Source organism: Pezoporus occidentalis, unplaced genomic scaffold (assembly GCF_034315485.1).
Source record: "Pezoporus occidentalis ecotype Australia unplaced genomic scaffold, CSIRO_AGI_Poc_V1 ctg303, whole genome shotgun sequence".
Lineage (NCBI taxonomy): Eukaryota > Metazoa > Chordata > Aves > Psittaciformes > Psittacidae > Pezoporus > Pezoporus occidentalis.
Genome location: NW_026914975.1, coordinates 252,019 through 275,011, shown reverse-complemented (window position 1 = coordinate 275,011; position 22,993 = coordinate 252,019). Strand labels below are relative to the sequence as shown.

At 48.5% G+C, this 22,993-nt stretch overlaps 2 protein-coding genes and 1 long non-coding RNA gene across 12 annotated transcripts; 2 read left to right on the top strand and 1 right to left on the bottom strand.

Moving 5' to 3' along the window:
• Positions 1-248: 248 nt before the first annotated feature.
• Positions 249-1,507, bottom strand: LOC134168202 (uncharacterized). The gene is made up of 3 exons (XR_009966464.1): positions 1,378-1,507; positions 1,021-1,107; positions 249-445 (listed from the first exon to the last, which is right to left on the bottom strand). It is a non-coding gene; the product is annotated as an uncharacterized LOC134168202 (long non-coding RNA).
• A 329-nt stretch (positions 1,508-1,836) lies between these two features.
• Positions 1,837-15,865, top strand: PPP2CB (protein phosphatase 2 catalytic subunit beta). The gene is made up of 7 exons (XM_062627632.1): positions 1,837-2,109; positions 10,659-10,868; positions 11,122-11,295; positions 11,848-11,937; positions 13,425-13,586; positions 14,433-14,551; positions 15,110-15,865. The coding sequence occupies exons 1-7, from the start codon at positions 2,008-2,010 to the stop codon at positions 15,180-15,182; spliced, it is 930 nt and encodes a 309-aa protein (XP_062483616.1). The 5' UTR covers positions 1,837-2,007; the 3' UTR covers positions 15,183-15,865.
• Positions 15,866-15,934: 69 nt separating this feature from the next.
• On the top strand, positions 15,935-21,133 carry GSR (glutathione-disulfide reductase). Of its 10 annotated transcripts, none has more exons than XM_062627625.1 (13): positions 15,941-16,074; positions 16,901-16,927; positions 17,129-17,217; positions 17,605-17,674; positions 17,990-18,137; positions 18,225-18,279; positions 18,378-18,477; positions 18,955-19,041; positions 19,200-19,361; positions 19,586-19,697; positions 19,778-19,909; positions 20,088-20,221; positions 20,863-21,133. In XM_062627625.1, the coding sequence occupies exons 1-13, from the start codon at positions 15,946-15,948 to the stop codon at positions 21,010-21,012; spliced, it is 1,395 nt and encodes a 464-aa protein (XP_062483609.1). In that variant the 5' UTR covers positions 15,941-15,945; the 3' UTR covers positions 21,013-21,133. The 10 variants fall into 10 exon arrangements, with proteins under 10 accessions (XP_062483614.1, XP_062483609.1, XP_062483607.1 ...); XM_062627623.1 differs by having other exon boundaries at positions 20,842-21,133; XM_062627627.1 differs by lacking the exon at positions 15,941-16,074 and adding an exon at positions 16,252-16,524 and having other exon boundaries at positions 20,842-21,133.
• Positions 21,134-22,993: the final 1,860 nt, after the last annotated feature.

Sequence of the window (22,993 nt, the reverse complement as noted above, 5' to 3'; positions counted from 1 at the left end):
TGACTTCATCCAAGGTCTCTGGGGTACAGGGCTCTTCAGTACTGCCTGCAGCAGAGTAGACAGAGACAAAGAAGGCATTCAGTAACTCTGCCATCTCTGTATCTTCTGTCACCAGGGCACCCATCCCGTTCATCAGTGGGCCTACATTGCCTCTGGTGTTAGTTTTGTCTGCCATGTATTTGAAAAAGCTCTTTTTGCTGTCCTTGACCCTTCTCGCCAGGTTTAAGTCTAAGGAGGCCTTAGTCATTTTGGACAAGCCAGGGGATTACTTTTACAGTGGGTGTCCATTTCCCTTATGCTCAGCACATGGTGTGTGCTGTCCTTGGGAAGCTCTCAGCTGGAAAGATTTATTGTCTGCTGCCATGCTGGAGGTTTTGCCTCATCCCAGGGCTGTTGTGTTCTCTGCTGCAGTACCACAAGCATGGGCAATTCAGTTTAAAATAATCTGCTGGAAACAAATGAGCAAATAAAACTTCCAGGCGTATGTGAACAGTTCCTGGCCAGCGTCTTGTCTGGGTAAAGAAATAGGAAATGATGGACAATCTTTAAGAGTAGCCACAATTTTTTATATATATATATATTGCTTTCTTTTAATTTGCTGGATGTATTTTAGTTGGAAAGTTTGCTTCAGAGCTGTGATGTTTTGAACCCTTTAATTTTCTCCTTCACCTCAGGGTAAAGCCCACAAGTCTAGCTTTAGTGTTCCCGATAGTAGAACATCCCCCCACCTGAGTAGTTCCTCAGCCATTCTCAGGTTTTCCATCTGACATGAAAAAAACCCTACTGCAGTGGCTTCACTTATCTTACTCTGCTAAAAATCCCAGGAATGCTTACCACCTGTGATCTCCTAAAATCACAGTCCTTGCTGACTGGGCCAGGCACCCACAACTCAAGCATACCCAGCGCTCCAAACCTCATCAATCTAATAACTGGTTATTGTATCATTGACACTATACAATGCTGTTACATGCTGCTACTGAGGAGACGGCAAAGCATGTCAAAATGTATGGAAGATCAAACCAAGAGCTGTGTATCCTGCAGCAGGTAAGACACGCTCGCAGATCAGTAGCAATTTCGGGCTGACCATGAGGTGCATCAAGCACCAGACTGTAAGCAAATATGTTAGTATGCTATAGTGCTTCCTCCTATTAAATAATGAAGAAACCTTATAAATTTGAAAGGCACAAATAAAAGCCTCTCAGCATTTCATTTTCATGCTGCATCATAACCTCCTGAGACCTAGGATGCACTTTTGGGGGTCATTTTGGACAAACCAGGGATTATTTTTACAGCAGGTGTCCGCTTCCCTTATGCTCACATAGGGGAACGTTATGTTACATTACTACGTGTTACGTTAATGTTAATGTTAACGCACACCTTGCAACAAGCTCTCCCTTAGCCCAGCCGTGCTGTGGCAATCATTAGGGCCGGCTGCAAGCCCAGAGGTAAAAACCTGAATTTGAATCGGGAAGCCAAGGGTGGAAGGCCTGATCCCGGATAGGACATTAGGCAGTTCTCCCCCGTGAGGGTGCTGAGGCCCTGGCACAGGCTGCCCAGAGAAGCTGTGGCTGCCCCATCCCTGGCAGTGTTCAAGGACAGGCTGGAAGGGGATCTGAGCTACCTGCTCTAGCGGAAGGTGTCCCTGCCCGCGGCAGGCAGGGGGTCGGAACTGGGTGAGCTTTAACATCCCTGCCAAAGTCTGTGCCCCTATGACCCTACGCACACCCCAACGGACGCCCCGCCCCGCCCCACGGGAGGCGGTGACCCTCGGGACAAGGGGCAGGGCTGTCGGGGGGGCGCCGGATGTGCGTTACGCGAGGTGGGTGTGGCCGGAAGTGCGCAGGACAGGGAAACGGAGGGGGGGACCCGCCATTACGCGGAGTGCACCAGGCCGCGCGTCCCGGTTGTTGCGCCGCCGCCGTTAAGGCGGGCCCGGGCCTTTGCGGGGCGACCAGCGTGGCTGGGCCCTGCTCTACCCTGCCCTGCCCGGTCCCCCGTCCCGCAGCCATGGAGGAGAAGGGGTTCGCTAAGGAGCTGGACCAATGGATCGAGCAGCTGAACGAGTGCCGGCAGCTGAGCGAGAGCCAGGTCCGCAGTCTCTGCGAGAAGGTGAGTGCGGGGCCGGCTTCCCCTCGTCCTTCCTCTGCGAACTGGAGGGTTTTGGTTGGGGCTGGCGGTACCGGGGAGCTGCGAGCAAAGCGTCCCGGCATGGTGGGGCCGTGGCGGGGAAACAGGTTTCCCTCTTCTCCCCCTGCTCGCCGTGATGCTGCACTGTAGTGTGTTTGAGATGGGAGGGCCTCTTGTTCACAGCGCCAGTGGTTTTCTGGCGTCAAAAATGCCACAGTTATAGGATTTATGAGCAGCTGAGAGCTTTATTGAACTGTAGAATCAGCCACTTTGGAAAAGACCTTTAAGATCATCAAGTCCAACCATTACCACAGCACTGCCAAGGCACCATGGCACTGAGGGCCTCATCTACATGGCTTGTGAACACTTCAGGGATGGTGACTCCACCATTCTCTGGGCAGCCTGTTCCAATGCCTGACCACCTTCTTGGTGAAGAAATTGTTCCTAATCTCTAACCTAAACCTCCCCTGGCACAGCTTGAGGCCGTTTCCTCTTGCCTTATTGTTACCTGTGGGGAGAAGAGACCAACCCCACCTCACTGCAACCTTCTTTCAGGTAGTCTTTTATATAGTGATGAGGTCCCCTCCTGAACCTTCTCCAGACTAAATCCCCTGAGGTCCCTTAGCTGTTCCTCATCAGGCTTGTTCTCCAGACCCTTCATCAGCTGTGTTGCCCTTCTCTAGACCAGCTCAATATTTCTCTTGTAGTTAGGGGCCCAAAACTGAACACAGGATTCAAGGTGTGACCTCACCACTGCCAAGTACAGGGGGACAGTCACTGCCCTGGCCCTGCTGCCACACTGGTGCTGATACAGGCTAGGATGCTGTTGGCCTTCTTGGCTGCCTGGCCACAAGCTCATATTCATCTCTGTTAAATCACCATCCCCAGGTACTTTTCAACTGAGCAGCTTAACAACCTGGTCTAGTGGAAAGTGTCCCTGCCTGTGGCAGGGGGTTAGAACTGGATGAACTTTAAGGTCCCTTCCAACCCAAAGCAGTCTGGCATGTTTTTTGTTTTTTTGTTTTTTATATTTTTTCCACCCACATCTCAATAGTCTGTTTTTCACCTTTTGGCTTTGGGTTCACCTAAATTGTGGTGGAGGACTGGGGTGGTATTTGCATTGGAAAACCCATTCTGTTTTTCAGGGACATCACATTGCACTTGTGCCTTCTGTCTCATAATGTGAAGCAGCTACACAATAAAAATCCAAGAGGAAACCTTTTGATGTCCAGTGTGAAATCTAGGAAAGGAGAGGGGGAGAAGAGGTGATCTGTAATGTCGACCTAAACAAGCTGCTGAAGAGACTAAAATAGAATGAGAAGTGGTTGGAGGAAGGACAGCATCTGCTATTTTGGACTGGGGTTTGGACAGTCCTTTGGCAAATTTCTGTTTGCACTTGTTCAGTGTATACTGTCAAGACCTTTTAATTATTTTTTCCCCATCAGGAGACCAGTCTTTAGACTTGTCTTTAGACATTATCTGTCAGATGGGGAACATGTTTTCTGATGCTTGTTCATGGCAACACATTTTGACCAGTGACTATAAACATCTTGGTGCCAGCTTCAAAAGGTGGAGCTATTTCCTTCTGTTGAAGCCTCAGTAGACTACAGCAGTGATGAAGTCTGAACAGTAGAGAGGGTTTGTGCTGCAGCTTCGTAATGTGCCGGAATGCTCATCGAAAAGGTAGGAGCTGCTTACTTGAATGCCACAGGCAGAGACTATGAAGGACTCCATGCCAGAGCTGTCCATTTGGTTTATGACTTTCTCCATCAGTTCTGAGGGATCGTGATGAGAAGAACTGGTGCTGCAGCAGGAACTGACAGCAGTGGCTCGAAGAGTAGAGACCATACAATCATTAGAATCCCAGACTGGTTTGGATTGGAAGGGACCTTAAAGCTCATCTGGTTCCAGCCATCTGCCACAGACAGGGACACCTTCCACTAGACCAGGTTGCTCCAAGCCCCGTCCAGCCTGGCCTTGAACACTTCGCTAATATGTAATCTAAATCTGTCCTCTTTCAGTTTAAAGCCATTCCCCCTTGTCCTGTCCCTACATGACCTTGTAAAAGGTCCCTCTCCAGATTTCTTGTAGGGCCTCTTGATCTTGAAAAGTGAGGATGAGCTCTCTGTGACTGTTTTCTCTTCTGTGTGAGGTTCAGCTAATAATCCTGAAAGAATTTATTAGTCTGATGTGTACCCTACTCCAAGTGTTCCTGTTTGGGAACTGCTGTTCTGACCCACAAGCTGTTACAGAAGACTTTTTCCCTTCTTCTCTGGCTGCATTGTTAAGTAGCTGTGGCTGCTGTATTTTGAGGAGCAGGAGGACAGTGCCAGCAGAATGCAGCTGTATGTCAGGGCCCGCATGGTACACAGGGGGAGTGGCAGCTGGAGGTGGGGAGGGTGTTTGTTATCCAGACAGCAGGTAGGAGGCCTAAAGCTGTGGAGCATGGCATGAAACAGATGTCATCTGTCGCAGCACCTTTCTTCAGTGGTGCTGGTAACTGGGTAGAACGACTGGGTATGAATTAAGTACTCTGCAATGCTCTTATTTGGCTTATTAAATTGTGGGGGAGTGGTTGTGTCTCCCATCTTGTAGTGGAAAGGGGCTTCAGAAAGCCTTTGGGTGTGCAGATTTGCTTTTGGTGTGAAGTAGCCCTGGCAGAAAGCTGGTTCAGTTTATTTCCTTGAGGTAATATTTGGAGAAGCCTTTACCAACCTTGTCTCACTTCTTAGCACTCCCTTTTCTGTGACTAATTTCTAAGAGGGCAAGCACAATAGTACCTCTTGCCTTGGGTTTAAATTTGTGAAAGAGTTTGATAGGTTATAAAAAAAAAAATAAAATCAAAATGAGGTGAGGGAAAAACCCCAAAGAAACAAGTCATAGATTTGCCTGTATGGGTCACTCTTGGTTTTAAGTGCTGGCATGATGGACAGTAAAGAGGGAAAGATTGCACACGGCTAGAGTTGTTCAGGGCATGCCAAATTATTCTGCACTCTGAAAGCTGTTGAAATTTGCACCTGTAGAAATTGCATTGTCTTCACCTGCCCGGGTGAATGTGCAACATCATTTTGGCAGCTCATCAGTCTTGTATTCTTCATGCAGCTAATCAAGATGTCATATCAAGACAGCATGAGAACACTTGATTACTGTTCTGCTGGTCTTTAAAATGAAATCTAGCTAAAATGCAGCATTCAAAGGATAATAGAAGGACAGACATTATGATCACTGCTAGAGTTTGTAGACACGAGAATGTTGTAGAATGTTGGGGAAACGTACATCGGGTGTCTTGCATCTCATGCTACTCTTAACGCCATGGTCTTAGACTCTATGGTGGAAGGCTGTTGAAACTTTTTTCCACTTTCACTAAATAAACAGTGAAAATCTATAGATTTCTGTGTTGGATTATGTCGCCCTTTCATTGGAGGTGCTGTGGCAGCTTTCTGTGCTGATGCTGGCTTTGACGTTGTTAGTTTGGGTACTGATAGCAGTGTAGCACTGGCTGCATCGAACTGCCTTTGAACCTGAACAGGTTGTAACCTGTATTTTGAACATTTAAAGTCAGGTTAAAAGGCCAAAAAGTTCATTTGATTTGGTAGGAAGCACTCCCAAGTTTGGAGAGGAATTCTCTGAATACTTGGGTTTTGAAGTTCAAGTCAGGTCAGCTAATGAATTCTGCTGCAGGTGAGGGAGTTAGTACTTATCCTAGGGAAGCGAGTTTTTCACAAAGGTAATAAAATGCGATATGAAAGCAGGTGAGTAAAAGGCTGTCTCTTAAACATAAGCAAGCAACCATCCATAACCATCTCTCTTGGTAGCTTCTTTTTTCTATCCTTATTGTTTGGATGTGTAAGAAGGGTTACAGTCTCATTGCTGTGAGCAGCTTGAGAGCTTTGTGTTGTGAAGTGGTGGGAGGAAAAGGATTGTAATCACTAATGAGGACATACATTTCTTGTACGGTTATTGAGTGGTAACTGTAAACTGATTCTTCAAACCAAGCAGCAGGAGCCAGTTGAGGCTGTAGGGAGTATTGCTGTTACTGGCATGAACCTATGACGCTTCTGCCCTCTTGAGATTGTTTCGTCTAAGAACGATTTTAGGAGGATGAGTTAGCAAGCTCTTGGGCACTAATTGGTGAAATTAGTATGAGCTAAGTAGCAACCTAGATGCTGTTCAAACCATGAGATTGCAAGTGTTGTGTTGAATCATGGCCAGGAATGTTTCATCTCTGTAGTACTGATGCTTATCCTGGGATGTGCTGGGCCAAGTACCTCTAGGAGCATGTGTAACAGTGTCCATCACTCTTGAGGCTTCAGGGTGTCCTCTGCTTCATCGTTGCTGAAGGGCAGCAGGACAGCTCCATCCCTCTGGATTCCATCTCATTTGAGGAGAATCTGTCTGGTTCTTGTTCACGCCAAGCTCCTTGGGATTTTAATATCCTCAGCATATTTGCTGACATAATAGTTTGGTCTGTCACAGTTGATAGAATAACAGTTGAGTTGAATTTGCATCAGAAACTCCATGTAAGAGCCTCTATGGGTCAAACCAAGATCGTGGTGCAGTAAATAAATCTCCTAGAAGGACCTGAGTTTCTGTGCTCTCAGAGGATCTTGTATGCAAAGCAGGTGCTTGGGGTCTTTGGCCTTCTCTAGGGGAAGCACAGTGATGAAAGTCTGCCTCCTAGGATGGATCATAATCTCACAATTAGAATCAGCTTACATAGTTAGCATAGACAAATCTGAACCGTGTTATAGTGGATGTGATTAAGTCTCTCACAGAGGGATTAGCCTCCTGGTGATCCTGATGGTAGTCTCAAAGCTGGTGAAGCATCTCGAGTTTCAGAGCAGCTCATCAATGGGTTGTGTTCAAGCCCTGAGACCACTCCATTTCCTCTTCAAGGCCAACACAGTAAATTACTGGGACGTGCATTCTCCAGCCTCCTTCCACATGGACTAAGGAGTGGACAGCAGCCAAGCTGGTGTACCAATCTACAAAGGTGATCTATAGGATCTAAAACTGGGAAAGGGAGGGGAGTTGAGACAATGGGCAAGCTCACAGCTACCAAGTAGTCTGCTCCTCAAAGTAATTTTGAGCACAGATGTGGTAACTGTTGTGCTTAATTGAGGTTTATTAAGTAACAATACCTAAAAGCTGCTGCTTTTTACTCTGACCTGAGTATGGTTTTCATCCAGAGCAGCTGGGACACATGCTTAGGAAGCCAATAGTATTAGTCATGGCTTTCTAAAGCAAAGGTAGTCATAGTCATTTAACAACCTTCTTAAGTAAATTATGATAATTTAGGGCAGTTTAGTTGTATCAGATTTTTTTTTATCCTGTTTTGCAATGGTGTTTTTGTTATTTTAAAGCATTTTACTTCACCGTTAGCTTGGCCCATTGAAACATGCAAGCAGAGTGTACTGGCTAATTGCCACTTTTCTGGGATGTTTTTAATGATGCTTAAAATAAAATTTTACAGGTACTGTTTGGCATTAGAAAGCCACATGATGGCAAACTTCTGTGGCCAGTTCCTGAGCATGATTGGAACCAGCTCTGCAGCATTGGAATGACAGGCTTAATCTATTTGTGTGCATGTATCTTTGTCTACCTAGTAAGCTAAAATAGGCTGCATGGTAGGCAGCTAAAGAAGCTGCTGCATTTCAGCAGTTAGTTCCTCCTTTCTCATGAGGGGAAACTTCTAGGCTCTCCTAGTACCAAGCTTTCAGGACTTGGGCTGGTCCACCTTTGAAGGATGCATTTAATGTCAGTGTGCCCAACTACTGTGCAGAAGGAGCTCCTCGTCTCTGTTGCCTGTGCTGCTCTACCTGTGTGTGGATCTTCGGGTGGGTGCGTGGGTTTTCTGGGCAGATCAGAGAGGTGGAGGGTGATGATGTGGTTGAGACACTGATAAGTGTGTATGGCATGTGTACAGTGTCCGTCATTTTACGCATCTGGGAAGGGAGCATTATGCACTGTAAGAAAGAGCAAAAAGTCCCCCCCATTTTCTATGGTTAAGTTAGCTCCAGGTTACAATGTAACCCTGTCTGTTGCTTTGTGCAACAATCAGAACGCACTGAGCGGGTTTGTTTTGTATTTGTCTCACAGAGGATAGATGATCTCAAAAGGTGCTATAGATCTTTTTAAAGATAAGGAAAAAGAATTCAAGTACTACTGTTGCACTCAAAACCACATGTTCAGCAATTCCAGTCACAACTACAAGGTAGACCTTATGCCATCCAGTCGGTGTGCAGGATGTGTCTTTGAGGATCAGGATCACATCCCTCAGGTTAAATACCATGCAAGGGGCACGCTAAATGCTGTCCAAGCCCTAGACTTCTTGGGTTTTAGTTATTCCTTCTGAGTATGCCTCTTTCCCTAAAAGAGGCAAGGCAGCAAGGATTTGAATGTGAATGCAGGTGTCCTCAGTAAGCAGCTTCTTCCTGGTTGCAGCAGGTAGTAGCTGCTCCATCCTGAGCTAAGGGACTTGGCCACGAGTAGTTGGATTACTGCCTGCTGGGAACTGTTCAGCACTGGTGATCTTTCATCCCTTCTATTCAGATCAGACTGAGCCTATCTGTGGGTGTCCCCTGTGCTTCATATGTGCCTGGAGCACTGATCTGCATTAGTTGATGAGCTGGAGGCAGGAAAACAAACATGATATTTGATGATAACAAGGTAATGCAGATAGGCTGCATTATGTGGCTGTAATTAGCAGAGGAACTGTTGGGTGTAGAGGAAGAGATGACTAAATCCAGGGATGCCATCCCTCCATCTGTGGTCATTTTGTTGCCATCTGGGTACCACAGGGGAAGCTGATTGTGACTCCATATGTTCAAATTGCTTCTGACTTTGCTTTTCCAGTTGTGTGTGACCTGCTTTTAGAACTGTTAAACTGTTGCTCTTGGAAAAGGATTGGAAATCTGGCAGAAGAAAACGCCCTGGGCAAGAGAGAAGCGCCTCTTGCATATGCAGTGGTGTTCTGTGCCAGGTTAGTGAAGGGAGGCGTAGGAATACTTGTTTTCCTCGATAGCTTAAGCAAGAGTAAGAAGAATCTGTCCCTCTGCAAGGGAAATGGATTTGTTAGTTCCCACGTGTTCTTGGAATGTGCAGTGAAGGTTCCCTCTCCTGACATGCAGCTTCAGTCTCACTGCAATGCAGTCTGAAAGAACTGGAGCAGCGCTGGCACTGGTGCTTGTGTTGGTTATTATTTGCCAGAGTGACACAGTTCTGCTTACCTGGTGCCATAGTGGTTGCCCAGTGTTTCTGACAGATGAGCCCCTTTGTCACATGCAGCCTTTCCTAATGTCATCTCTGCTCAGCAGTCACACAGTGAGCTGGCTCTGTCGATATGGAAGAAACAGGCTGTTTGTAGAGCTGTTTCCATGGCATGGGCCACTGCTGTGAAATCCTGGTCTTGGGAAAGCGCTTAAGGTTTATGAGTGTGCAGCAAGGGAGGGAAGCCTGAGGGATCCGATCCCAGAGGAGGAAGGTGGTGAGGATGAGCTGTCAGTGCTGGCAAAGGTGGTAATGTGCATGGTTCCACATGGTGGCGTGGGACTGAGAGCCATCCCTTGAAATGGTAGGCAGACTGAAACATGGCAGGAGGGATTCTGTGTGTAAGTCGTGTCATTACATTTCATATGCCTTCTATCTGAAGTCTAGGAGGCCATAGTTTTCCTACTGGTATATCAAATAATATCTAGCTTGATACATGCTTTTTGAAAATCAGGTTGGTCAGAAGACCATGATAGTCGCCCAGGTGGCATGCACTAGCTCTTCTGGTATTTCTGCCCTTACCTGCAGACAGCAAAAATACCGCCTCATCTCTGTTTTCATACACTGAACTCTTGCTGACAGGACGTGGGATGGCCCACAACACTGAGAAGAATGCTGGGATTCTTGAGATGAAAGCTTCTAAGTATCATGTAACTGGGTAGCGCTTGACTTTGGCAGTCAGATTAGACTGATAGATCTAGATCACATAGGTGAGATGAACTGACCTGAGCTGTGTTGAACACAGAGAGAAATCTGTCATAATCTTTAGGTTAAAAAATAAGCCAGTTGTGCTTAAGAAGATAATGTCAGCCTGTAAAGCTGATGAAGCTGACTGGAATAATGCTTTGTCTTGTCTGCACTGGAGAAATGTTTGGAAGAAGCACAGAATTTGTGGGTGAACCCCAGTGGTGATGTGAGTGGTATGTCTAATGCAAGGCTTGAAATTCACGCTGCTTTCTTTTGGGGGAGGCTGGGGATTAACTTGGTAATTACTCCTTTGAATTTGTCAGTACTTGGTGTTACACTAAGATTTTAATAATCTGGCCTCATGCTAGCAAGCCTGCTTGTCTTCCTGCACAGGTATTTGTAAAATGCATTTTGTATTTGCTTATCTAACAAACCACTGTTTTTCTAGTGGTCAGCTTGAGCTACTGGACTGAAATCGGGTTTCCAGTGTGAATAACATGCAGTGGAATAACATCTGCACCTGCTTATGGAGGAGCTTCCTACCTTTTTGTCCTAAATATGTGTTTTCATGCTAGGCTAAAGAAATCCTTACAAAGGAATCTAACGTGCAAGAGGTACGTTGCCCCGTCACCGTCTGTGGGGATGTCCATGGTCAATTCCACGACCTCATGGAACTCTTTAGAATTGGTGGGAAATCGCCAGACACAAATTACCTGTTCATGGGAGACTATGTGGACAGAGGCTACTACTCAGTGGAAACAGTGACTCTTCTAGTAGCATTGAAGGTAAGGTTTGACAGCTTTCCTACAGCAGCCTTGGGCAAAACACCATATTTTGGGGGAGTTTGGAAAGAATCACTCCTCCCCTTGATGCTGCCATTGGCTTGAGCTAGACATGTAAATTGAAAAGCATTAATGGCCACATGCTGTTCTGTAACAGAGCTGAATGCTTGACCGCTGTTCAAAATATTCCATTGCTCTTTGTTTCCATATTGATGGTACAATCCTTGTGTTAAAGAACTATTTTCTTTGTCAATAGGTGCGCTACCCAGAACGCATCACCATACTGAGGGGCAACCATGAGAGCAGGCAAATCACGCAAGTGTATGGCTTTTATGACGAATGTCTGCGAAAGTATGGCAATGCCAATGTCTGGAAGTACTTCACAGATCTGTTTGATTATCTTCCACTTACAGCTCTAGTAGATGGCCAGGTAAGTGTTGAGTGGGGAAAATGCTTTCGTTTGGGGTGTCACGTAGACTGTATTGTCTGACCTCTGCATGAACAGTCTCAGAGAAGCTCGCTTAGGTTGTGTTCTGAATTTTTTCAAAGACTATGTACTTATTGTGGGTTTGGGGATGAATTTAGTGAGGTTTTAACGTAAGTTGATGGTGTGGGAAAGCTTTTGATTCTGCTGCTGAAGGAATAGCAGAGTATTGCATGTGTGGATCATTTTAATTGACTGCTCAAGAAGTGGGGATCCCTCATGATATATCAGATGCGAGCCGAGTAGTGGCCATGACGCAAGATATTCCTAAAATGGAAGGATTGATGTCTTTGTTGTTGCCTTATTGTTCCCCTGATTTCTGTATGCAAGGTGCACCCTTTCAGTTTTGTTTCCTTCTGCAGGAATTAAATTTGTTTTTTCTGCTGTGAGAGTGAGATGGCTGCAATTGTACAAGAATGATAACAGTTAAAACCAGCTATTTCTGAGTCTTCCCATAAATTTATGCACTGAATGGGTTGCGCTCTTTTTCTGAAACAGATTTTCTGTCTCCATGGTGGCCTCTCTCCATCCATAGATACACTGGATCATATCAGGGCTCTGGACCGCCTGCAGGAAGTTCCACATGAGGTAACAAGAAAGGAAACGGATCATAAAATTAGATACCTGTTGGTGGAAAATACAAATGTAGCCTCACTTTGAAATCCATTTAAGCTGCAAGAGACACACAGACACGGAGTTAGAAAGTGGGTTATTGCCTTTGTAAGAGCTAGGAGCAGATGGGCATACATTTGGGCCAGACACACAGGTCAGTATACTTTAATTACAGCAGTGTACAAAAGGAGAGAGATGGGAGTTTCACAGCTGTTTGTCACAGAATCATGGGATTTTTTTCACAGTCATGCTGACTTGAAGAATAGTATTTGGCAGTGGAAGATGTTTACTACCTTCAGCCTCACCCACAGACTTGCTTGTGAACAGACAACTACCACATGAAGCCATGTTGTGTCACCATCCTTTCTCCCCAGCCAACTCTTTCCACTGTGGTGTTGCACCTTGTTCATCATGTTCTGGGGGCCTGAGATCACAACTGAAGAAACCAACTTCTGAGCTCCAGGGGCAGCAAATTGCTCTTCTGTGTTGGAGTGGTTGGGGCTTACAAATAAGAGTTCAATGTTCCATGATTAAAATGAGCTGCTTGTCCTGCAATGTCTTTGGTACAACAGCAAGAGCAATTTAGCAAAGTCTGCCCAAGCCTTCCACAAACTATAATCAGCTGTGTGAATTACTCCCAGAAGGAGGGGGCTACCTGGTTGGGACATCTACCTGTGTAATGGTGATACTGTTGCTCTGGGATTTTCCCAGTCGTGTGCTGCATATCTGTGTGCTGAAATCTGGCTGTCTGAGGATCTCCACATGGAGTCGGTGTGATCTCTGCCACAAAACTCAGAGTTGTGCGTAGGAAGCAGCAGCAGGTTGGATTAATACAAGAGTGTCTTTACTGCCCCTTAGTAGCTCAGCAAGGAATGCTGGTGAGCTTTCATTTGTGACTGTTAGATGTGTGTAATATATCAAGTCCAACAATAGACTGTTTAGAGAGGAAATTAAATTATTAATACCTTGCCAGAAGAGCTGCTGAAGGGTTAACATCAGTCTCTGGAATAGTTAGTTCAACCTCCTATGAGTTATTTCCCTTTCTTTAATCTATTGCTACTTGGCTGGCACCAGCAAACCCACTGTGCATCCTTGGATTTATATACCTTCCCACGTGGCTTTTCTTACCACACTGTGAAAGCTAGGAGTTAGAATGTGAAGCTGCTCTCAGTGTCTTTGTATCTCTGACTGAAGTGGTAAAAGGAACACATGGAAGAGGAGGTGGGAACAGATTTCTGGTATTGTGGATTCATTTCTCAGTATTAATTTCTTGGTGGGTGTAGGGATGCTGAGTGAGACACTGAGTAAGTAGCGAGAGTAATTAACGTGTTAAATGAACACATGTACCTTGTATGGAGAAGGACCTGCTGGCAATTTTCTTACTGTAAATAAAATATACTGTTACAGGAAAACACTTTTAAAATCTTGTTAGTGATCTAATGCAGAACACTTCCTCTTTCAAGGGCCCGATGTGTGATCTATTATGGTCGGATCCAGATGATCGTGGCGGCTGGGGTATCTCTCCACGTGGTGCTGGCTACACCTTTGGACAAGATATTTCCGAAACATTTAACCATGCCAATGGTCTCACACTGGTCTCCCGTGCTCACCAACTTGTCATGGAGGTAGGGCAAACACTTGGTACGTGGGGCTAACAGAACGGAGATTCCGATTCTTGTCTCCTCGGTGAGACCTTCCACTGGGTTGGCATAAGTGGACACCTAAATGTGTTACAAAGGCAAATATGAAAGAGACTTGAATCATGTAGAAACAAGAAGCAATATAAAATGATGGGCTTTGACTTGTTATGTAAATAAAGGAATGTTCTGCCCTTTCCCACCTCCTTATTCTCCAAGCAAATTGACAGAAGGACCCTGTCGCACCTTGTTTGTGGAAGTAATAACCGACTTACATGCTGACTGCTCTACTTAAACTGCTGCTCCTTGACAGGCTGTCCTATAATACTTGGCAGTCAGACATGGCAGGAATTAAGCCATAATTTTGGCTGTTGATAAGCTATTCTTGTATGTCATGCTGTAAAAATGCCAGGTGGGTCAGTAGAGCAGTTGTGTTTTTAAAACCTATTCCAGGTAGATCCCTTAAGTGGTATTGTGTGTCAGCAGTCACTCACATCCAGCAGGCACATTCCCCTTTGTGGTGGGTGAAAGCTGAAGGCATACCTAAAAATCTTGCGTTTTATTTGTGGTACAATCAATAATTTGTGTCCAGAATGGATAAACACACCAGTGATGAATGGCTGATCCCTCTGCAGAGTGATTGGAGCTGTTCCTTTCAGGTAACTACCCACTTCTTCTGGTGGTAAGAGTACTACTAAAAGGAAACAAAGTTGGAAATACTTGCAAGAACTCTGTGGTTTCACAAATACCTTGGATCATTTCAGATCTTAAGAGGAACTTCAGATGGGTTGAGGTTTAACAGATGCCATTTTGTTTTTTCTCCTTTCCTGGCAGGGTTATAACTGGTGCCATGACCGAAACGTGGTTACCATTTTCAGTGCGCCCAATTACTGTTATCGTTGTGGGAACCAGGCTGCTATTATGGAACTAGATGACACTTTAAAATATTCCTTGTGAGTAACCTGTCTTGGGCTGTCCTTTCTTCCTAACTATTCTATGTTGTGAGTAATGACTGATCCTTTCCAAAGGGCTTCTTTCATGAAAAGCCACCTCAGATCACTCTGGAATTCACATTGTGTGCTGTACCTGCAAGAAAATCTAATAAGTATTGAGTTAAGCTTTTAGAAGTTTGGGTACTGCAATATCTCACATTCCCAGCTCTCTGGAGAGTTGGAGCTTCTGCATTTCCTTAATCCCTCCATCACCCAAGCTTCATGGAGGGTGCAAAGACTGATTTATGTGTTTATTTTTCTTTCCGGTAGCACTAGGCTTTGTAAAGGTGGGTGAGATAGTCTGAATTCTGCATTCAGCTGAGCTCATGTGTAAGTAGTGCTGAGCTGCTGCAGTTGTAATTCCCACAGATGTTTGTCTGGGGACCTGGAACATCTTATGCAGAAGCAGCTGGGACGGGTAAAGTGATAGCAGCAGGAGAGCTGGTCTAGTATATATTGTGGCATTCGAAAGTACCTTGTGGAGGCAGAGGGAAAATGATCCCCTTTCCTTTCCTGCAGCCTCCAGTTTGACCCAGCACCTCGCCGTGGAGAGCCTCATGTGACCCGTCGTACCCCAGACTACTTCCTATAAACCTCCCCTAAGCTTTGTAGAAGGAAGTACACCTGGCATTTTAAAGAGCAACAATATTTACACGTTTCTGTAAGAAATCAGGGTTCGTCTCAACTTAAAATCCCCATCATGGACCAAAATGTGCCATACAGAGGATGAAGAGAGTTTAGCACAACTTGAGACTGAATTCCTTACAACACTATGTATATCCCACCCCCATCAGCCCAACAGTCAGTTTGCCTGCTGTATTTGTAGTCATTGTTTTTTCTTCTGGACTGTTCAGAGAGGAAAAGGTAACTCTGATAACACTTCATCTCCTTCAAGGCTTCTTTGTACATTTTTAGTTCTAGTGTTTAACTGGCATGAATTAGAGTTTATTTGCAAGGGAAATGCATACTAACTTCTGCCCCTAACACTATTTTACTGAAAGACCCATTGACTTAACTGGAGAAAGGAAGCAATTCCTGCTGGGAGTACGTTGTCATAACACAGATAAAACTGTATCTTTTTAAGCTGCGTTCCCTTTCGGTGTCTATCTTCTGCTCTCTCCCCACCCACCCCCCACCCCCCTGTTTTGTTTTGTTTTGTTGCTGCTGTTCTATTTTGTTATCCTCCCTCTCACCCTCACCCTACATTTGTCCTTGAGCTGCTTGCAACCCTCCTCGCTGTACCTGAACCAATAAACTTGCCATTGTCAGCCCTAACCCGTGGTGCCGTGCTGGGACGGGGCGGGACCGGGGAGGCGGAGCAGAGCGGAGCGGCAGGGCCTTACCGAGCGGGGGTCATGGCGGCTGCTGCGTACGAGCTGCTGGTGCTGGGTGGCGGGTCGGGGGGCCTGGCAGGGGCTCGGCGGGCGGCCGAGCTGGGAGCCCGCGTTGCACTTGTGGAGCCGCATCGCTTAGGCGGCACTTGCGTGAGTCCGGGGGCACCCGCGGGGGGTTCACACGCTCCCATCATGAGCGGTGGATGGGGATACAGGAGTTATGCAGCAGTGGGTCCCCCCGGGCTCATCCCGGTCCACTGGGTAAGCTAGAGGGCAAGAAGCGCTGTCCTAGCCACGGAGCATTGCTTGAGGATTTGCCGTTGAGGATTTGCCGTGTCATGCTGAGTTGCGTGGAAGCAGGAAGGGTCCAATTCTATAAGTGTGAGGGTGATAATAGAATGCTTTGGGTTGGAAAGGACCTTTGCTCATCTAGTTCTAATCCCCCTCTTCCTGCCTGTTCTGGGGAGGATAAATGGATGTTGTCGAGTCAGGATCTGCACAGCTCAACTCTGATCTTGGTTACAACTGAACGTCAGCAAAGCAGAATGTGGCAGGCACAGGGAGCAGAGAAAACAAACATGTTCCTCAGGAATGCCAGGGGCAGGCTTGAGTTTTATGCTTGTAAGTGTGTTTCCCATAGAAGAGTTGCTGTACAGACGTTTCCTGGACAGGAGGGGGATGGCAAATCCCTTTCTCCTAGTGAATCTTCTTTAAATTATCAATGGAAAAAGAAACCACTTAAACACTCTGCCTCTTCCGTATTCTTCAAGGAAGTGAGGGTTGGCAATTGGCAAGCCCTTGAGGCACTGAAGGCACTTATAACCCTCTTTTGCCAAAGACCTATAATTCCTAATATATTATTCTGAGCACAGAGCTGGGATTCGGTACCAGTCTGATGAAGGATGCTCTCTCCAGGGCACCCCCTTTGAAACACTGAGCCTTAAAATGCCAAGACTTACTCTTACCTCCCCTTTAGGTCAATGTCGGGTGCGTGCCAAAGAAGGTAAGGGTGCTTTCATTGCTGGCTTTGGTGTGGGTGTCTGCCGAATTGTGGGGAGGATGCAGGGGCTCAGGGTGTATTGAGCCATCAGGATGCTGTGATATGCTCACATCCATGTCCTGTGGGCTGCTGTGGGCAGAGGGAAAGCATTGGGAAGGGTGGCTGGGGTTTTCCCATATCCTGACTTGCGGGTTGCATGAGCAGGTGATGTGGAATGCGGCTGTCCACATGGAGTTTGTCCATGATCATGCCGACTATGGCTTTGAAACGCCCAGCATCAAGTTCAACTGGAGGTAAGCATGGAAAGAGCCAGGTGGAACCAAGCATCTCCTGGTGCGATTCCCATGGGAAGCAGCCACAGAGCAGCACCTTGACCCCGTGGTATGTTGCCTGCCGCAAAGGGGTCCCTGGCTGCTTTGAGGCTTCATGTAGATGGATGCTGAGCTGGTTATGTAGCCTGGATTCCTGCTGTATTTTGGAAAAGGGGTGGAAAAAGACTGGAAAAGATGGATGCAGCAAAGGCAGGCACAAAAACATCACACTGGTGGGGAAGGCTGGGTAGCTGATGGCTGGTTTATTTTGTGGTGTGGGTGCCATGTACTGAAGGGAATGAATTGTTTCTCTCTGAGCTCTGTAGGTTCATTTGCTTACGGTGGCAATAAGCCTCTGCTCTCTTCCAGAACCATTAAAGAGAAGCGTGATGCTTACGTGAGGCGCCTCAATGAGATCTATGAGAATAACCTCAAGAAGGTGAGGATGTGTTTGTCCTGCAAGCCGAGTGGGGAAGTAGGATCTGTTGGATTTTCAGCCACTTTTCCAGACTTAATGGGTGTCATCTTCCCCCCGACTCCATTTGCTGGCTCTCACACCTTGTCCCGTTGTTAATCACACACAGAAGTGAATGCTCCATCCCTGGCAGTGTTCATGGCCAGGTTGGACAGAGCCTTGGCCAATATGGTCTAGTGTGAGGTGTCTCTGCTCATGGCAGGGGGTTGGAACTGGGCGGTCTTAAGGTCCTTTCCAACCCAAACCATTCTATGATTCTGTGATTCTTACTCCACCAAGGCTCACATAGACATCATTCGGGGCTATGGCAAGTTCACCGCTGATCCTGAGCCTACCATCGAAGTGGATGGGAAAAGATACACAGCTCCTCACATCCTTATAGCCACAGGCGGGCACCCGACTGTCCCTTCCGACAGCCAAATTCCTGGTGAGCGTGACAGAATCCTATTGAAGCAAAGCGGGATTTGGGGGAGGGGAAGGTGGGAAGGGGTGCGAAAGGGGCTCTGCTTTGCAGGTGCCAGCCTGGGGATGACCAGCGATGGCTTCTTTGATCTGGAGGAGCTGCCCAGGTAAAACAGTGCTCATTTTACCACCGCCACCACCACTTTGCCACCACCATCACCAGCAGCTCCACATGCTCACACACGGCATCACCCCTTCTCTACAGGCGCAGTGTGATTGTCGGTGCCGGCTACATTGCAGTGGAAATCGCAGGGATCCTCTCCACGCTGGGTTCCAAGTCATCCCTGCTGATCCGCCAGGACAAGGTAGTGCCTGCCACCGGTTGTCCCCAGCCATGCTTGCCACCCAGTAGTTGCATCCCACCTCACCAGAGTTTCCTGCTTGTCAACTCCCATATGGGCTTCTAAAGGAGGGTCTGAGCCATGGCAGGCTTAGGAGAGTGGGAATGGTGGTGCAGAGGATTGTGATGTGATGCCGATGGGTGTAAGGATGGGTGTAAGGAGGAGCAGAGTGTAGGTGTGCTGCCAGGCAACTTGGCGGCACCAGCCTGTGCCTGGCATTCCTGCTGCTACACCTGCTTACTTGAGCTTTATTTCAAACCCTGACTTGAACATAAAATAACCCAACAAATTAAAGGAAAAGCAGACGCAGGGGAACTTGATCATTAACACCCCAAACCTCTCTGGGCCTGGATGGGGCATGGGCAGAGGTGAATGCCCAAGGAGGGGGCTGCCAGATGGTGCCTTCACCTGTGGACCTTCGTCTGATGGGTCCCTGCCCAGGTTCTGAGGACTTTCGACTCCATGATCAGCTCAAACTGCACCCATGAGCTGGAGAACAGCGGGGTGGATGTCTGGAAGCACACACAGGTATGGGCATGCTTTCCCAATCCTTCCTGGGGAGACAGGCATGGGGGAATGCTGGCATTTTGGGGCATCCCTGGTTCTGTGGTGTGGCCACTGTCACCTGTTATAAGGCAAAAGCTGTTGCCACCTTCTTCCCCTGTGGCTCCTATTGTTCCCCACAGGTCAAGACGGTCACCAAGTCCCCTTCTGGGCTTTTGGCTGTGACAGTGACCTCCTTAATGCCAGGCCACAAGCCAACGGAGAAAGTGATTCAGGACGTGGACTGCCTGCTGTGGGCTGTGGGGAGGGAACCCAACACCCAGGACCTGTGCCTGGACCGAGTGGTGAGATGGCAGCGCTGGTGCGAGGATGCCCCTCAGGTCTTCGGGGACCCATGGGTCTCTGGGGTCCCATGTGTCTCCAGAGCCTGCCATAGGATGGTATTCCCACCATGATCCCCCTGCGGCTGGTAGCACTGTGGCCACCAGCATGGCTCCCCCATGGACACTGCTTGTCCCATCCCACCCATCACACTTTGCCAAAAGCAGCTGCTGTTTCCCAATGGCAGGGTGTGCAGATGGATGCCAAAGGCCATGTGGTGGTGGATGAATACCAGAACACCACCAGGAGAGGGGTCTATGCCATCGGGGACGTGTGTGGGAGAGCTCTCCTCACCCCAGGTACCACGGCTGTGCCACTTTCCCCTCCATGGTGCATTCGTGCCACAGTTCAGGCTCCTCATCCTTGTCCCTCCCCACAGTGGCCATTGCAGCTGGCAGAAAGCTGGCCCACAGGCTCTTTGAGGGCAAGCAGGACTCTCGGCTTGACTACCATTACATCCCCACTGTTGTCTTCAGCCACCCACCCATTGGCACCGTGGGTCTCACTGAAGGTAGGGACAAACGGGGCTGGGTACATTAGCTCAGAGATGATGATTTGATGCTCAAGGAAACAGTCGGATCTCCAGCAAGTGGTCTGAGCCTTGCAAAATGTGCTTTGAGTCCCTCATTATAAGCACCTTGTGCATATGGCACAGCCCCTTCACCTATGTGTTGTGTCTTCTGCTGCAGATGAAGCCGTGGCCGCATACGGGAGGGAGAATGTGAAGAGCTACAGTACGTCCTTCAACCCCTTGTACCACGCTGTCACCCAGAGGAAGGTGAAGTGTGTCATGAAGCTGGTGTGCGCTGGCAAGGAGGAGAAGGTGTGTGGAGGGGATGTTGGGGGACAACTGGGCAGTGCATGAGGATGGAAAGGACCACAGCTGGTCCTCTTGTACCCCCGTGGTCAGGTCTGATCCAGCTCCCCCAGCATCAAGCCCAGCATTCACCCTAGATTCATGGATGGCCACAAAGATCTTCTGAGGGCTCGGGTACCTCTGCTCTGGAGAAAAGTTGAGAGAGCTTGTTCAGAATGGAGAAGAGGAGGCTCCAGGGAGACCTTATAGCAGCTGCCAAATGCCTAAAGGGGCTAGAAGAAACCTGGAGAGGGTCTTTGGACAAGGACCTGCAGGGACAGGCCAAGGGGGAATGGCTTTAACCTGACAGAGGGGAGATTGAGATGAGATGTTAGGAAGTTCTTTCCTGTTGAGGGTGGTGAGGCCCTGGCACAGGTTCCCCAGAGAAGCTGAGTCTTTCCCAATGGCTAGCCACTGGGTTCAAGGCCCCATGCCCTTGAACCTGGAAGTGTTCAAGGCCATGGACGGGGTTTGGAACAACCTAGCCTAGTGGAAGGTGTTCCTGCCCATGGCAGGGGATTGGAACTGGATGAGCTTTAAGGTCCCTTCCAACTCAAACCAGTCTGCCGGTGCTGTGTCCTATCCAGCCTCTCTCTTCTTCCCCAAAGGTGGTGGGATTGCATATGCAAGGGCTGGGCTGTGACGAGATACTGCAGGGCTTTGCTGTGGCCATCAAAATGGGGGCCACCAAGGCTGACCTGGACAACACCGTTGCCATTCATCCCACTTCTGCTGAAGAGCTGGTGACGCTGCGCTAAGGCAGCAGGCATGGGTGGCTGCAGAAAACCTTTAGATATGTCTTAATGCCTTACTGTCAGACGGTTGTGTGAAGAGGGGTCTGTAAGACGGCGTAGAAAATAAATACTGTGATATTGACAAGGCTCTATGTTTCAGTTTATGGTGCCTGTCTCCTGTGATGCTCAAGGGTTTAGGAGGAGGCTGCCAATGGCTGCGTTCCACCTGCGTGCTTGGGGTACTCATTCAGTACCCTTGGAGTATCCCAGGTGGGTTCCTGTCCTCCGCTGCATGCTTGTGCAGGGATGTACTGGCATCGCTGTTGGATATGGGATGACGGGGATGCATCCTGCATCCAAGAGCCCCTGCTGCACCCAAGGGGCTTCAGATCCACTGCCCCAGCTCAGTCTGCTTATTGTGGATCTGCCTCTTGAGCTTTCACACCTTTGAGGCAGCTTGAAGCACAGCTGGCCAGTAGAGGTAGAAATAAATGGTGTGCATGAAATCAAAGTATCTCTGAGGTTGAAAATTCCCCAAAATCTAAGTTGTGGCCAAAGGAAGGGGCTCCTGGTGCTCAGCCCAGGTGTGGCTCCGAATTTTGCCAGGTTGTCGCCATCCAGGAGGCAGGAAAATCCCCCCCTCCCCCCCCCCCCCCCCCCATCCTAACACCATCAGCATGTGTTTAAAGAGTATATTGGTCTCTTAAGGGGTCAAGTCCAAGCAAAAGCCTGAATATTACCAGTATCTTTAGTTATCTATGAACAAATAACGATTTGCAAGGTTTATTACTAAGGGAAGCAAATGAGATTTCCTCTGGCTGCGCTACAGATGAGCCTCGGGCAAATTACAGGAGTGTCAGCTGGAGTTAATTCAGTTAATTGCTCCATTTGAATCATGGAGACTTTACCCTCACAGTCAACATCTTTTGGCAGTTGGTGAGTGGTGGGTTTGGTTTGTTTTCCTTTTTAAATGAAAACTTGGGAAATTATTGAAGTGTCCAAAAAGGAAAGCACAGACATCGGCAGGGGGCTCTGTGGCCGAAGAAACCTCCTTTTTTGAGAAAATTAGGTAAAAAAAAAAAACAACCACAAAACAGCTCAGGGGTGCCGGGAGCCCTCGTGAGACCACATCCCCCGGGCGGCGGACGCTAGGACCCAGCGACCGAGAGGCCGTTCAGCCCGCAAGCCCCGCCCCGCCCCGCCCCACCACCCGCTGAGACTCCTCCCACTGAGCGTGTGCGCGGGGCGGGGCCTAAGGGTCGGCCAGTGCGCTCGCCGTCTTTCTACGTGCGGGTCTTGGGTGTGCCGGTTACTGCTGCTGCCGGGGGTTAAAGCCTGCCGGGTCGGTGCCGGCGCTCTCGCCGGTTCCCCGACCCCTTCCCGAGCGCCGCCCGGGTTCGGGGACTGGGGTCGGTTTGGGGCTTCCGCGGGGGCTGCGGCTGAGCAGAGCCCTGCAGAGCGGGGACCGGCCCTGGTCGGTGCTGCGGATCCATAACGAGCCCCGCATTCCCCGGACGTGGCTGCCGGGGGAGGTCCGGGCCTCGGTCTCCGAGAGAGCCGAGCCCTGCGGGGCTGGACACCGGCTCCGGGGCCCGCCTGAGGCTCCCTGAGGGCATGGGGCTGGCCATCGAGGAGGGCACCCCGGGCTCCGGCACATGCTTCGGGAGCGGAGACCGAGGGCTGAGCCTGGCCTGGAACGGGGCTCGGAGCTGAGACAAAGTCCTGAGCGTTGGAGTCTGGAAGCCAACCGGCTCCTGGGGCCGCTTTGGGTTCAGAAACAGAGACCGAGTCCTGCGGTTTGGGGGCTCGAAACCGGGGTCACTAGAACCAGATTTGGTGCGCAGAAATGGAGACCAAGCCTCACGTGTCGGAACCCGGCTCATGTGGTGAGTTCTGGGGCTCAAACAGCCCTATCTCTGCGTTTAGCTGCTCAAGAAACAGGTTCAGAGCTTAGAAACAGAACTGCCGTGTATGGAAGTCTTGCCATGACTCATTGGGCTGATGC